The sequence below is a fragment of the Bos indicus genome, chromosome 7, assembly GCF_029378745.1.
Source record: "Bos indicus isolate NIAB-ARS_2022 breed Sahiwal x Tharparkar chromosome 7, NIAB-ARS_B.indTharparkar_mat_pri_1.0, whole genome shotgun sequence".
NCBI lineage: Eukaryota > Metazoa > Chordata > Mammalia > Artiodactyla > Bovidae > Bos > Bos indicus.
Window position 1 is genome coordinate 61,576,459 of NC_091766.1, and position 14,929 is coordinate 61,591,387.

The following is a 14,929-nucleotide window of genomic DNA, read 5'->3' on the forward strand; positions in this document are numbered from 1 at the left end:
GCAGAAGTAGATGTTTTTCTGGAATTCCCTTTCTTTTTCTATAGTCTAATGGATATTGGAAATTTGATCTCTGGTTTCTCTGCCTTTTCTAAATCCAGCTTGTACATCTGGAATTTCTTGATTCATATACTGTTGAAGCCTAGCCTGCAGGGTTTTGAGCATTACCTTTTAGCATGTGAAATGAGTATAATTGTGTGGTAGTTTGAACATATTTTGGCATTGCCCTTCTTTGAGATTGGAATGAAAACTGACTTTTTCCAGTCCTGTGACCTCTGCTGAATGTCCCAAATTTGTTGGCATATTGAGTGCAGCACTTTAACAGCATCATCTTTTAGAATTTTAAATAGTTCACCTGGAATTCCTTCACCTCCACTAGCTTTGTTTGTAATAATGCTTCCTAAGACCCTTCCTAAAAGAGTCTGTTGTAAATAGCATGTGTGTATATGGGTCTTATTTTTGTATCTATTCAGCCAATTTATGTCTTTTGGTTTGAGCATTTAATCCTTTTACGTTTAAGGAAATTATCAATATGTATGCTCTTAATGCCATTTTGTTAGTTGTTAGATTTATTTCTAAAAATCTTTTTTCTTCCTTTCCTCTTTTGTTCTTTTCTCTTGTGATTTAATGTCTATCTTTACTGTTGTATTTGGATTACTTTTCCTTTTTTGTGTCTTTACCTTTTGTAGATATTTTGTGTGTGTGATTTCCCTGAGGTTTTGATATACTAGTCTACATATGCACAAGATTGTTTTAAGTTGTTGGTCTCTTACTTGCCAATATTCTTCATTTGTACTCTCCTCTTTTCTAGATTTATGGTTTAATATCAGATTTGTATATGAATGATTTCCTGCCTTTTGTTTGCCTTTATGGTGAGCTTTCCCATTTTGTACTTTTTCTGATTCTCGTTGTCTGCCCTTTATTTTCTGCCTAAAGAAGTTCCTTTAAATTTTGTTGTAAGGCTGGTTTGGTGGTACTGAATTCTCTTAGCTTATGCCTGTCTGTAAAGCTTTTGATTTCTCCATTGAATTTTAATGAAAGCTTTGCTGGATAGAGTGTTCTTGGCTGTGGATGTCTCCCTTTTATAACTTTAAGTATATTGTGCCATCCCTTCTGGCCCCCAGAGTTTCTGCTGAAAAATCAGCTGATAACTCTGGGGAGTTCCCTTGTATGTTATTTGTTGCCTTTTGTTTTCAATGTTTTTTTGTCTTTAATTTTTGTCTGTTTTATTAATATGTGTTGGGGATTTATTCAAAAGCAGAGACTTTTACTTTGCCAACAAAGGTCCGTCTAGTCAAGGCTATGGTTTTTCCTGTGGTCATGTATGGATGTGCCTTTTGTTTTCAATGTTTTTTTGTCTTTAATTTTTGTCTGTTTTATTAATATGTGTTGGGGGTTTATTCAAAAGCAGAGACTTTTACTTTGCCAACAAAGGTCCGTCTAGTCAAGGCTATGGTTTTTCCTGTGGTCATGTATGGATGTGAGAGTTGGACTGTGAAGAAGGCTGAGCGCCGAAGAATTGATGCTTTTGAACTGTGGTGTTGGAGAAGACTCTTGAGAGCCCCTTGGACTGCAAGGAGATCCAACCAGTCCATTCTGAAGGAGATCAGCCCTGGGATTTCTTTGGAAGGACTGATGCTGAAGCTGAAACTCTAGTACTTTGGCCACCTCATGCGAAGAGTTGACTCATTGAAAAGACTCTGATGCTGGGAGGGATTGGGGGCAGGAGGAGAAGGGGACAACAGAGGATGAGATGGCTGGATGGCATCACTGACTCGATGGACGTGAGTCTGAGTGAACTCCGGTAGTTGGTGATGGACAGGGAGGCCTGGCGTGCTGCGATTCATGGGGTCGCAGAGTCGGACACGACTGAGCGACTGAACTGAACTGGGGGGTTTATGGTCCTCCTTGGGTTTATGTTGTATGGGATTCTTTCTGGACTTGGGTGATTATTTTCTCATATTAGGAGACTTCTCAGCTATAGTCTCTTCATATATTCTCAGTCCCTTTCTCTCTGTCTCTCCTCCTTTGGGACCCTATAAAGCGAATGTTGGTGTATTTAATATTATCCCAGAGATTTCTGAGACTGTCCTCATTTCTTTATTTTTTTTTCTTTATTCTGTTCCATGGCTGTGATTTCTATCATTTTGTCTTTCCGCTCACTTCTTCTGACTCAGTTACTCTGCTATTGATTTCTTCTAGTGTATTTTTCATTCCAATTATTGTATTGTTTTCATTTCTGTTTGTTCTTTAAATCTTCTAGCTCTTTGTTAAACATCTTTTGTATTTTAATGATCTATGCCTCCATTCTTTTTCCGAGATTTTGAATCATGCTTACTATCGTTACTCTAAATTCTTATTCCCTGGTGGCTCAGAGTAAAGTATCTGCCCACAATGAGGGAGACTTGGGTTTGATCCCGGGGTTGGGAAGATCCCCTGGAGAAGGAAATGAAAACCCACTCCAGTATTCTTGCCTGGAGAATTCCATGGACAGAGGAGCCTGACAGGCTACAGTCCATGGGGTCGCAAAGAGTCAGGCAAGGTTGAGCAGCTCACACTTCAGCATCTTTAAATTCTTCTTCAGGTTGGTTGCCTATCTCCACTTCATTTAGTTGTTCTTGTGGGGTTTTATCTGTTCTTTGCCTGGAATGAGTTTATTTTCATGTCTTAAGGGTTGAGGTTGAAGGCTGAGGGCTGTCTGGTTCATACTTGCCCTCCTCTTGGTGACTTTCCCTTGTTCCTCACATGCTACCCTTCAGGACTGGGCAGGAGGGAAGAGCCCATGAGTGGTCATCTGTAGTGAGTATTCACTTGAGCTGCCACCTGCTTGGGCCACAGTGAGGACAGCCTCTCTTAAATCCTAGGCAAACCCTCCTAGTCTGCAGCTCTGGGAGGAAAGTCTGCAGCTTAGCGCCAAAGCCAAAGAAGAGCAACACTGCGTTGTTTGTCAGCATTTTTATGTTCTTAACCCTTAACGGGGCTTCCCGGCTGGTACTAGTGGTATAGAATCTGCCTGCTCATGCAGGAGACACAAGAGAGGCAGGTTCCACCCCTTCGAGTAGGAAATGGCAACCTGCTCTAGTATTCTTGCCTGGAAAATTCCATGGAGAGAGGAGCCTGGAAGGCTGCAGTCCATTGGGTTGCAAAGAGTCAGACATGGCTGAGCCATACACACACAACCCTTAGCATATCAGAGGTAGTTGTGGTGATATACACAAGACAGCTTAAACATCCTGTATATATATATACAAGAAACATCTATAAGTTAATAAGTAAAAGATAGCCCAACAGAAAAACAGGAATAAAATCACAGCAAGCAAGTCAGAGCTAGAGGAAACCCTTGGGATCATTGTATCTGAACTGCATATCGCACAGACCGACCTTGAGGGCCCAAATATGGGGAGAACTTGGCCGAAGTCATCCACTGACTCAAGGCCACATGGTTCCAGGACCTGGACTGGGGCTGTGTCTGTGCTGCCCTGTAGCTCTTAGAACTGCTTTGAGCAACTTTTGGGTGGGCAGTGGCCTTCCACGCCCATCCCTGGGCCTTGAGGCAGGTGGGCTGGGCTGAGCAGCCTGTGCTTGGGCTATAGGTACTGATGCTGAGGATGCGGGGGATGACCTGCTACTGTCATACGTGAAGGAGTTCTGGTGGTTCCCCCACATGTGGAGCCACATGCAGCCCCACCTTTTCCACAACCAGTCCGTGCTGGCTGAGCAGATGGCCCTGAACAAGAAGTTCGCTGTCGTGAGTAAGATTCCCTACAGGGCAGAGCCGGGTGGGCTTGGGGCTGGACTGGGGGTCAGAACTGCTGGCCTCCCGCTGCTTTTGCAGTTCCATGTGACAGCTTTTTATTAACATCTTTATAGCCACTGTCTCATTGAAGACTCATTGATACCCAAGAGCCTGGTATCTCGATAGCAGCATTTTAGATAAGAAACGGAAGCTCGGGGAGGCCACCCCAGCTTATAAGAGGTCTAACCAGAACTTAAACACAGGACTGTTGGCTTCCAGAGCCCAAGCTCTTGTCTTGGGCTAGACTAGGAGCCCTGGACAGCTCCAGGACGTGCCCAGCAAGGAGAGAATAAGGCCTGGTTCTGGTGCCCCCTGAGCTACCAGCCAGTCATAGAGACCACGAAGGCAGAAGGGTGCCCATCCTTGCTTCTCACTCCTGGAGCAGGAGGAAGTGAGTGCTGGGCTGAGAGCTCAAGCCCCGGCTCGGCCGGTTTCCTCCGAGACTCTGGGCCCTGAGCCTCAGCTTCCCCATCTGCACCTCGAGGTCTCGGACCTGCCGCCTTGCCTTGCCTAGTCTCTGATTTCTCTCCCCTGCCCTACAAAGGGGAAGTAAGGCCCAGAGGAGCAGGAACCCTGTGCTCACCCTGCCCTGGGCCTCCTCTCCCCAGGAGCACGGCATTCCCACAGACATGGGGTACGCGGTGGCACCCCACCACTCGGGCGTGTACCCTGTGCACGTGCAGCTCTACGAGGCTTGGAAGCAGGTGTGGAACATCCGCGTGACCAGCACGGAGGAGTACCCCCACCTGAAGCCAGCCCGCTACCGTCGTGGTTTCATCCACAACGGCATCATGGTGAGTGTGGCCCAGAGCCTGAGAGGCAGGACTTTGGGGACCTGGTTAGGGGTTTCTGCTGTCCTCTCTGTCACCTGAGGCTCTCTATCCCAGGCAGGGAGGAGGCCAGTCTGCCTCTTTAGTGAGCGACTCTTATGCTTTTGTGACAGGATCAGGTGGATGAACATTTTTTAAGAGGCCTCTGGTGATGCCCTAGGACAGGCCTCTGTCTCATCCATTTGTTGGCTTACGTGAAATGTATCTGTCCCTTTTTTACACACTGGGAATACTGAAATGCACAAAGTCAACAGAAGTCCCCACCTTTGTAGACCTGACATTCTAGTGACAGGAGACAGTGCATTCATAAGTGTGTAAAGTGTATAATGGTCAGATGGTATAAGTGCTGTGGAGAAGAATCAAGCAGGGGGATGGAGACAGGGTGTGCTCAGAAGAGGAGAGGGCTTCCCAGGTGGTGCTAGTGGTAAAGAACCTGCCTGCCAGTGCAGGGAGACGTAAGAGGCACGGCTTTGATCCCGGGGTCGGGAAGATCCCTGGAGGAGGGCCTGGCAGGCCAGTCCAGTATTCTTGTCTGGATAATCCCATGGACAGAGGAGCCTGGAGGGCTGTGGTCCATAGGAATTGCAGAGTTGGACATGACTGAAATGACTTAGCATGCGTGCCGCAAGAGAAGAAACTTAAACAAGATGGTTAGGGAGAGCCTTTTGGGGATGGAGCCATGCTGCTGCATGAGGAAGAGCATGCATGGCAGAGAAAACACGCGCAAAGGCCCCGAGGCAAGCTGATGCAGGTGGTTTTGAGGACCAACCAGCAGGCGACTGTGGCTGGAAGACAAGTTGGGAGGTGGCAGGAGATGAGGTCAGAAGGGTGATTGGTGGACCAGGTCATGTAGGGCAATATAACACCCCTGGATGGACTTTAGCTTTTAGTCTGTGGTGGGAGGGTTTTGAATGGAGTGCTCTGATGACTTGACTCATATATTAAAAGGATTTCTATCATTCTGGCTGCTAGGGGATAAAGTGGGGAGCAGGTGGAAGCTGCTGCAGTCTTCCGGTTGAGGTACAGTGGATGGCCCAGGGTGCGGTGCTGGAATGTGATCAGATTCTGGACTTATTTAGTAGTTAGAGCATACAGGAACTGCTGATAAGTTGGATATAGCAAATAAGAGAGAGAAAGATTATTCCCAGTTTTTGACCTCAGCCTCTGGAGTGGCTGGATAGTTCTCATCAGTCCAGATGGGCAGCTATGGGAAAGCCAGAGTCACACCTCCATCCATCTGTCCACTGACCTCCTCCTTTAAGGCATTCCTACTGACTCTGGGGATGAAGGTGGTGACGGAGAGGGTGGATCACATAAGAAACAGCTAAATCAGTGCACAGCCAAGAGTGCCATGAGGCAAGTGCTAAAGCCAGGAAAGGAGTCACAGAGCATGCCTGGGGGTGCTGCTCTAGAGAGGGAAGGGGCCCTTGCTGGGCACACAGGCCAGGTTGCCAGAAAGAGTCTCCCTTGCCAGTCCCTATTACCTTGGAGTCTGCTCATTTTGTACAGAGAAATATGAAAAGTATTTACGTATGTAAACAGGCAAGGCCGGGTGGGCTCACTTGGGGGACTGTCACGGGCGGCAGACGTTCTTTGGTGGGGAAGACCCCCAAGGGTGGGGGCTGTGTGGTCACACAGGAGGCTGCCTCTCTGAGGAGACACCCTGCCTGCCACCGCGCGGACCTGGAGAAACCATAGCTCCTCTCCTGCCCCATCCCCAGGTCCTCCCGCGGCAGACCTGCGGCCTCTTCACACACACCATCTTCTACAACGAGTACCCGGGTGGCTCCAGTGAGCTGGACAAGATCATCAATGGGGGCGAGCTCTTCCTGACCGTGCTCCTGAACCCTGTGAGTGCTCCCCAGCCCTTGGCTGGCGGTGAGGAGGGGCTGCCGGCCCCCATCCCTGGGGGAGGGCAGGAGCAGGTGTGCAGCTGGGAGTTAGAAAGCCCGCCTTCCGGCCCCGGCCCTGCCCCCACTTGCTGTGCGACCTTGGCAGAGAATCTGAGCAGTCTTAGTTTCCTTCTATCATCTTGCATTTCTGTACAGTAGTGTTGGCATTTTTGTTCATGTTCTTTTTCCAATCCTTGTGTGTATAAATATATAAATATTGCATATTAACATACATAATAAACTGAGTATGTTAAACTATATATCACTATCCATCTGTATACATTTATATATATGTACTGATATATATATAGATTAAAAGGCACTCGCTATAGATGTAGAGTGCATTTTAAACTTTTCACCTCTTTTCCTAGGCCTCTCTTTCCTTATCTGTAAAATGGAAATAATCGTCCGTGCTTTGATAATGTTAGATAGATATCAAGTGGTGGTCTTATCAGCTTTGTGGGGTGACTGTGTATTCCTCATGGTTCATGTACCCCCTCACTTTCCTGCCAAAAAAGTACAAAAGAGCACCCACGTGTCTGCACAGGAGGTCTGCTTCCCTCTCGGGGCTGCTGTGCTTGGTGTCAGACTGGATTCACCTGGTGCACGTAGTCCCAGGTCACATGGCAAGTTTACTGATGGCCCCGGTGAACTGTGGACTGGTCATCGAGTGGCACCATAAGCTTAAGCAAGGCCAGCGGGTCAGAAGTGGGGGTGAAGGTAGTGAAGGAGGCTCAGAGGCTGACAGCCCGTGCCTCCCATCTTCCCTCCCTGGAGCAGATCAGCATCTTCATGACACACCTGTCCAACTACGGGAATGACCGCCTGGGCCTGTACACCTTCAAGCACCTGGTGCGCTTCCTGCACTCCTGGACCAACCTCCGGCTGCAGACGCTGCCCCCGGTGCAGCTGGCCCAGAAGTACTTCCAGATCTTCTCCGAGGAGAAGGACCCGCTCTGGCAGGTGAGTGGGGCTGGTGGTCTGGATGCCTTGCTACAGGGAGGGAAGGCCCACCACCCACAGGCCTGCACTCCAGGCACAGGCTCAGGGACTCAGTCCTCAGGCCCTCATACTCGGGTACACTTGCTCACCAGGGGTACACTTGCTCACCGGGTGTACACTTGCTCACCAGGGGTACACTTGCTCACCGGGTGTACACTTGCTCACCAGGGGTACACTTGCTTACCGGGCGTACACGTGCTCACCGGGTGTACACTTGCTCACCAGGTGTACAATTGCTCACCGGGTGTACACTTGCTCACCGGGTATACACTTGCTCACCCGGTGTACACTTGCTCACCAGGGGTACACTTGCTCACCGGGTGTACACTTGCTCACCGGGTATACACTTGCTCACCAGCGGGGGCACTGTCACTTGTTCTTGTGCACGTGAGACCTCCCATGCAGAACCTATGTGATTGCACACTCACACACAGCCTGTGAAAAACAGCATCGTAGAACTTCTCAATCCAGCAGGCTCTGAGCCTGGGAAAGGGAAAGTTAGAGAGCTTAAGGGACAGTCCTTTGGGAAGTCTGCCCCAGTTGTTCAGTTGCTTAGTCGTGTCCAACTCTTTGCAACCCCATAGACTGTGGCATGCCAGGCTTCCCTGTCCTTCACTGTCTCCTGGAGTTTGCTCAAACTCATGTCCATTGAGTCAATGGATGATGCCTTTCAACCATCTCATCCTCTGTCACCCCCTTCTCCTCCTGCCCTCAATCTTTCCCACCATCAGGGTCTTTTCTGATGAATCTGCTCTTTGCATCAGGTGGCCAAAGTATTTGAATTTCAGCATCAGTCATTCCAATGAATATTCAGGGTGATTTCCTTTAGGATTGACTGGTTTGATCTCCTTGCAGTCCAAGGGACTCTGAAGAGTCTTTTCTAGCACCACAGTTCGAAAGCATCACTTCTTTGGCCCTCAGCCTTCTTTATGATCCAGCTGTCACATTCGTTCATGACTACTGGAAAAACCATAGCTTTGACTGTATGGACCTTTGTTGGCAAAGTGATGTCTCTGTCTTTTAACATACTGTTAGGTTGTCATGACTTCTCCCAAGGAGCAAGCGTCTTAATTTCATGGCTGCAGTCACCATCCACAGTGATTTTAGAGCCCAAGAAAATAAAGTCTGTTTTCCATTTTTTTCCCTATTTGCCATGAAGTGATGGGACTGGATGTCTTGATCGTAATTTTTTGAATGTTGAGTTTTAAGTCAGCTTTTTCACTCTCCTCTTTTACCTTCATCAAGAGGCTTTTTAGTGCCTCTTTGCTTTCTGCCATTAGGGTGGTGTCATCTGCATATCCCAGCAATCTTAATTCCAACTTGTGCTTCATCCAGCCCAGCATTTTGCATGATATACTCTGCATGTAAGTTAAATAAGCAGGGTGACAATATACAGCCTTGACATACTCCTTTCCCAATTTTGGATCAGTCTGTTGTTTCATGTCCAGTTCTAACTGTTGCTTCTTGACCTGCATACAGGTTTCTCAGGAGGCAGGTTAGGTGGTCTGGTATTTCCATCTCTTTAAGCATTTTCCACAGTTTGTTGTGTTCCATACAGTCAAAGGCTTTAGTGTAGTCAGTAAAGCAGAAGTAGATGTTTTTCTGGTTTTTCCTTTTCTTTTTCTATGATCAACAAATGTTGGTAATATGATCTCTGGTTCCTCTCCTTTTCTAAATCCAGCTTGTACATCTGGAAGTTCTTCATTCACATACTGTTGAAGCCTAGCTTGAAGGATTTTGAGCATTGCACAAAATCCTTCAAGCTAGGCTTCAACAGTATTTGCTAGCATTTGAAATGAATGCAATTGTGTGGGAGTTTGAACATTGTTTGGCATTGTGCTTTTTTGAGATTGGAATGGAAACCAACCTTTTCCAGTCCTGTGGCCCCTGCCGAGTTTTCCAAATTTGCTGGCATTTTGAGTGCAGGACTTTAACAGCATCATCTTTTAGGATTTGAAATAGCTCAGCTGGAATTCCAAGACCTCCACTAGCTTTGTTTATAGTAATGCTTCCTGAGGCCCACTTGACTTCACACTCCAGGATGTCTGGCTCTACATGAGTGATCACACCGTTGTGGTTATTGGGTCATTAAGATCTTATTTGTACAGTTCTGTGTATTCTTGCCACCTCTTCTTAATATCTTTTGCTTCTATTAGGTCCATACCATTTCTATCCCTTATTGTGTCCATCTTTGCATGAAATGTTCCCTTGATATCTCTAATTTTCTTGAAGAGATCTCTAGTCTTTCCCATTCTATTGTTTTCCTCTATTTCTTTGCATTGTTCACTTAAGGCTTTCTTATCTCTCCTTTCTATTCTTTGAAACTCTGCATTCAGGTGGGTGTATCTTTCCTTTTCTCCTTTGCCTTTCCCTTCTCTTCTTTTCTCAGCTATTTATAAGGCATCCTCAGACAACCATTTTGCCTTTTTGCATTTCTTTTTTCTTGGGGATGGTTTTGATCACTGTCTCCTGTACCGTGTTACAAACCTCTATCCATAGTTCTTCAGGCACTCTGTCAGATCTAATCCCTTAAATCTATTTGTCACTTGCACTGTATAATCATAAGGGATTTGATTTAGGTTATATCTGAATGGCCTAGTGGTTTTCCCCACTTCTTCAACTTAAATCTGAATTTGGCAATAAGGAGTTCATGATCTGAGCCACAGTCAGCTCCTGGTCTTGTTTTTGCTGCCTGTATAGAGCATCTCCATCTTTGGCTGCAAAGAATATAATAATCTGATTTTGATATTGACTTTCTGGTGATGTCCATGTATAGAGTTGTCTCTTGTGTCGTTGGCAGAGGTTGTTGGCTATGACCAGTGTGTTGTCTTGGCAAAACTCTGTTAGCCTTTGCCCTGCTTCATTTTGTACTCCAAGGCCAAACTTGCCTGTTACTTAAGGTGTCTCTTGACTTCCTACGTTTACATTCCACTTCCCAGTGATGAAAAGGACATCTTTTTTTGGTGTTCTAAAAGATCTTGTAGGTCTTCATAGAACTGTTCAAGTTCATCTTCTTCAGCACTAGTGGTTGGGGCATAGGCTTGGATTACTGTGATGCTGAGTGGTTTGCCTTGGAAACGAACCGAGATCTTTCTGTTGTTTTTGAGACTGCACCTAAGTACTGCATTTTAGACTCTTTCTTTGACTATGAGGGCTACTCCATTTCTTCTAAGGGATTCTTGCCCACAGTAGTAGATATAATAGTCATCTGAATTAAATTCGCCCATTCCCATCACTTTAGTTCACTGACTAAGATGTTGATGTTCACTCTTGCCATATCCTGTTTGACCATGTGCAATTTACCTTGATTCATGGACCTAATGTTCCAGGTTCCTGTGCAATGTTGTTGTTTATTGCATCAGACTTTAATTTCACCACCAGACACTTCTGCAACTGAGCATCATCTCCACTTTGGCTGTCTGCCCCAGTGGGGATTGTCAAAAACTAGGAGCAGAAGCTTGAATTGATGGTCTCACAGTTCAGACCAGGAGTCTATAACCTAGCTTTTAAGTCAGTATGGCCTGTGGTCTGTTTTTGTAAATAAAGTTTTATTGGGACATGGCCATGCTCATTCTTGTACATACTGTCTGTGACTACTGTCAAGCTCCAATAGCAGAGTTGAGTGGTTGTGACAGACCGGATAGTACCCAAGCCTAAAATATTTAATAAACATTTCAAAACATTTACTATACTTGATAGAAAAAGTTTTCTGACCTCTTGCTGAACTTTTAAATTCAACAGTAGGAGCCTGTGAGCTCCTGTTATGTGCCAAGTGCTGGGGTGAGCATTTTTTAAGGCTTTGTCTGGGAGCAGGAGACTGACCAGAAATCGTTGCTGCCTACCAGTAGCTCAGTGTCCTGAGGGGGGGATGTGGCAAGGACATGTGCAGTTACACTTGTCACTCAGGGCTGTGAGAGCCACACATCCATGTGCAGCGGGAGTCTGGAATCCATTCACTGAGTCCATTCTTCCGCCCGCCCTGACGTCTCTTCCACTGTCATTTTAGGATCCCTGCGAAGACAAACGCCATAAGGACATCTGGTCCAAGGAGAAGACGTGTGACCGCTTCCCAAAGCTCCTCATCATCGGTCCCCAGAAAACAGGCAGGTCTCTCCACTCTTGACCAGCTTCCCCTACTGTCTTGACGGCTTCCCCTACTGTCCCAGCCACAGAATTCTGGAGACCATCATGCCCTGGTCCCACTCCCCAGTAATCTACACGCTGTTTCCCAGGAAGTGGGACCGAAGCTGGGGTGACCATGAGTTGCCCATCACTGTGGAGGTGGGAAGGGTAGAGGTTGGGCATTGAATTCTCCTGTTGTGAACCACAGCCTCAGGGAGCTCTCTTGGTGTCCTCTTGGGAGTTTCTGAGTCCAAGCAGAGAAGCCCAGATCAGATGCTCTGCAAGACTGAGCAGTGCCTGGCAAAACTGGGTCAGGGCAGAGAGGCTGTGACAAGTTAGTCATGTCTGCAGTGGTGACATGCACACCTTTGGTATGGATGGCTGTTCCCACGTTACAGACAAAACACTCGAGGCTCACAGAACTTGTCACTTTCTCTAACACATTTAGTTAGGAGATGGTATATCCAGGTCTGGAACTCTGGTCTCTGTGCGCCCAAAATATATACTGTGAACCACCGAACTCTGTAGTCTCTTCTCTTCTGAAACCTCTCATTAGAGCATGTTAATTGTAGATCCGTGTAGGAAAGGAAAGGGAGGGGGTCAGCCCTGTACTGTCAAATGGGGAGGGAGTGTGAGTGAAGGAAGGGTACTCAAAGAGGAGGCATCTGGGCCAGATTTCTTAGCCCTTCAAGAATTTCACACCAGCAGACTGGTGAGTCTGGAACTCCCTTGTCCTTGAGTTCCTCCCAAGTGCCAGAGAGGACCAAGGCCCAGGGCTTGAAGGGGCCAGCAGAAACCATCTTCTTCTGGGGTTTTGAGGGGACCGTAATCAAGTGGATGTGAATGCCACAGTACAGTGCTGAGAAGGATTCTGAGGCCAAGTCTTTGTGATGAAGAGTGCTGTGATAGGCTTGTGATGTCTGCAGTGGTGATGAAGAGTGCTGTGGTGGGCTAGTGATGTCTGCAGTGGTCTGAGGCCAAGTCTTCGTGATGAAGAGTGCTGTGGTGGGCTAGTGATGTCTGCAGTGGTCTGAGGCCAAGTCTTCGTGATGAAGAGTGCTGTGGTGGGCTAGTGATGTCTGCAGTGGATTCAAGAGTTGGGGCGCCCACCTGCAAGCTCTGTATTTGCCTGTCCTGAGTTTATTATGTTTCCCTCATGGTAGATATGAGGAAGCTAAACCCAGAGAAGAGAAGGGACTTTTCCAGTGTCTCCCAGTGAGTAACGGAGAGCCAGGACCAGAACTCAGGATTTTAGACTCTGTCTTTTCGCTGGGGGCCTGGGCCCAGGTCTCACCCGCCTTCCTTCCCTGCAGGCACCACTGCCCTCTATCTGTTCCTGGGCATGCACCCCGACCTCAGCAGCAACTACCCCAGCTCTGAGACCTTTGAGGAGATCCAGTTTTTTAACGGCCACAACTATCACAAAGGCATCGACTGGTGAGTGGGTCTTTCTGTCAGCAGTGGGACAGGACGGCCGCCATGGAGGCTGCCAAGGAGCAGGTCTGCTGAGGCCACAGCAGGAAGCAGCTGGCGCTTGCTCACACGCAGCCAGTTCCTGTAAACAGGGACAAAGTCCAGTGACCCTTGAGTCATGATGTTGGAGCCTGCACACAGATGGGACACTTGATGAGGAAGCCCTTTGCCCCTTTATATTATTGCCTGGACTCAGGGAATACTAGACATTAGAGTCCATCCCCTTCCTTGCCTTCACGAGTCCAAGAAGAGAAGAGGGACACGACTGAGGCCCTGAGAGCTGAGGACAGAGCAGGGGTTAAAATCCAGGTGTTCTGACCGGAAAGCTGGCCCTTTCCACTGTGTGTGACTTTCCACTGTGTGTGAGCAGGAGGCGTTCTTGTGAGCCCTTCAGAGGTGGCTCGTTAAGTCTTCAGGGAGTCTCCTGGGAACGTGGCTGGAGTTGCAGATTCCTACCAGAAGCTGTCCCCAGAGGCTACCCCAGGGTGTGGGTGCTAGGGGGATGCTTTCACACCGTGTTTCTTATGTTTACCTCTCTCTTATTTGTCTTTTCTAACCTTATACATGTATTACTCTTGTTTGTTATTTTTATGTCTGTGGTTTACCTGAGTAGAGACCTCATGGGCGTTATTCTGTTTGTTTTCTGGTACTTCTCTGTGTATTTCCATCAGCTTATTTCTATTTCTATCCTTCAGTCTTCTGTCAGGCAATCTAGCTGTCTTTTTCTCTCTCCGATACTGCCACAATCTCTTATCTAAAATCCACTGTAACCAGATGCATGATTGGAAGTCACCTCTTTCTGGATTTAGAGAAACATAAAGCACCTTCACCAAGGTCTGGGGCAGCACCCATTAGCAAGTCTATTAATATATCTGTAGCAAAGTATGTGAACATTTATGCCAAGTAAGATTCTTAAGTCAGGGTTTGCTGCCAGATGGCTTTGCTACAAGCTTAGCAAAAAAGCTTTCTCAGAGCTTTCTCCCTTTAGGTACAACCAACAATGAATTGTGAACATAAAGGTGCTGTTTTGTAAAGAAATTTTGGAAATGTGAGAGAACTAACAGTTTCTCAGTTCCACTCCAAATATTTTGTTTGTAGGGGTACAGAAATCCCCTAGGCCCCCAGGTAACTCTGAATTCTGATAAATGGGTCCCTGGGACCACCCAGGAGAAACCTCACCTCACAGGGTGGAGTAGGGCTCCTATGCCCTTAACTAAGACGGGCTCTGTCGGCTTTGATTCCCAGAAAGTTCTGAAGCTGTAGCTCCGTCTTGCATGAGTAGGTGCCCCTGGGAGGGTCTGGAGTGTTTATTTTGTTTTCTGCTGCTGCTGCTACAGCTGCTAAGTCGCTTCAGTCGTGTCCGACTCTTAGTGACCTCATGGACTGCAGCCTACCAGGCTCCTCCGTCCATGGGATTTTCTAGTCAAGAGTACTGGACTGTTTTCTGAGGGGCCCTCAACCTAGAGGTGATCTCAGAGGACTGGTGTGGACAGTCACTCTGGGCGGGATGTGGGAGGTTCATCTGGGAAGCTGTGAGGTTCACCCATATGAGGCAGGCGGAGTCGGGGGTGCACAGATGGTAGGCAGTCAGTCGCCTCCCCTCCTTGTCTGCTGGTCTACAGTAACAGCTTAGAAAGTACCATCAGGTCAGGAAGGAAACCCTGCAGCCTGGAGGCAGCAGAGGGCGTTCTTCCCCTCAGTGCTGGGGTTCCCGGGTCAGAAGCGTCCCCGCTCGCCCCCTAGTGGCAGTAAGGGTTAGGGCCCTGTCAGTTTCACTCCGGGAGCATCCCATTTAAGAAGAGAAGACACAACCCCTT

The 14,929-nt window shown here is 47.5% G+C and overlaps 1 protein-coding gene across 5 annotated transcripts in view; it reads left to right on the forward strand.

Moving 5' to 3' along the window:
• Window positions 1-14,929, forward strand: part of NDST1 (N-deacetylase and N-sulfotransferase 1) — an 88,258-nt gene that overhangs the window by 56,012 nt on the left and 17,317 nt on the right. For all 5 annotated transcript variants that reach the window (XM_070793856.1, XM_019965247.2, XM_019965248.2 and 2 more), the window contains 6 exons: window positions 3,591-3,745; window positions 4,402-4,587; window positions 6,345-6,473; window positions 7,296-7,478; window positions 11,524-11,620; window positions 12,953-13,076. In XM_070793856.1, coding sequence (XP_070649957.1) covers window positions 3,591-3,745; window positions 4,402-4,587; window positions 6,345-6,473; window positions 7,296-7,478; window positions 11,524-11,620; window positions 12,953-13,076 — 874 coding nt within the window. The remainder of the gene's footprint in view (window positions 1-3,590; window positions 3,746-4,401; window positions 4,588-6,344; window positions 6,474-7,295; window positions 7,479-11,523; window positions 11,621-12,952; window positions 13,077-14,929) is intronic.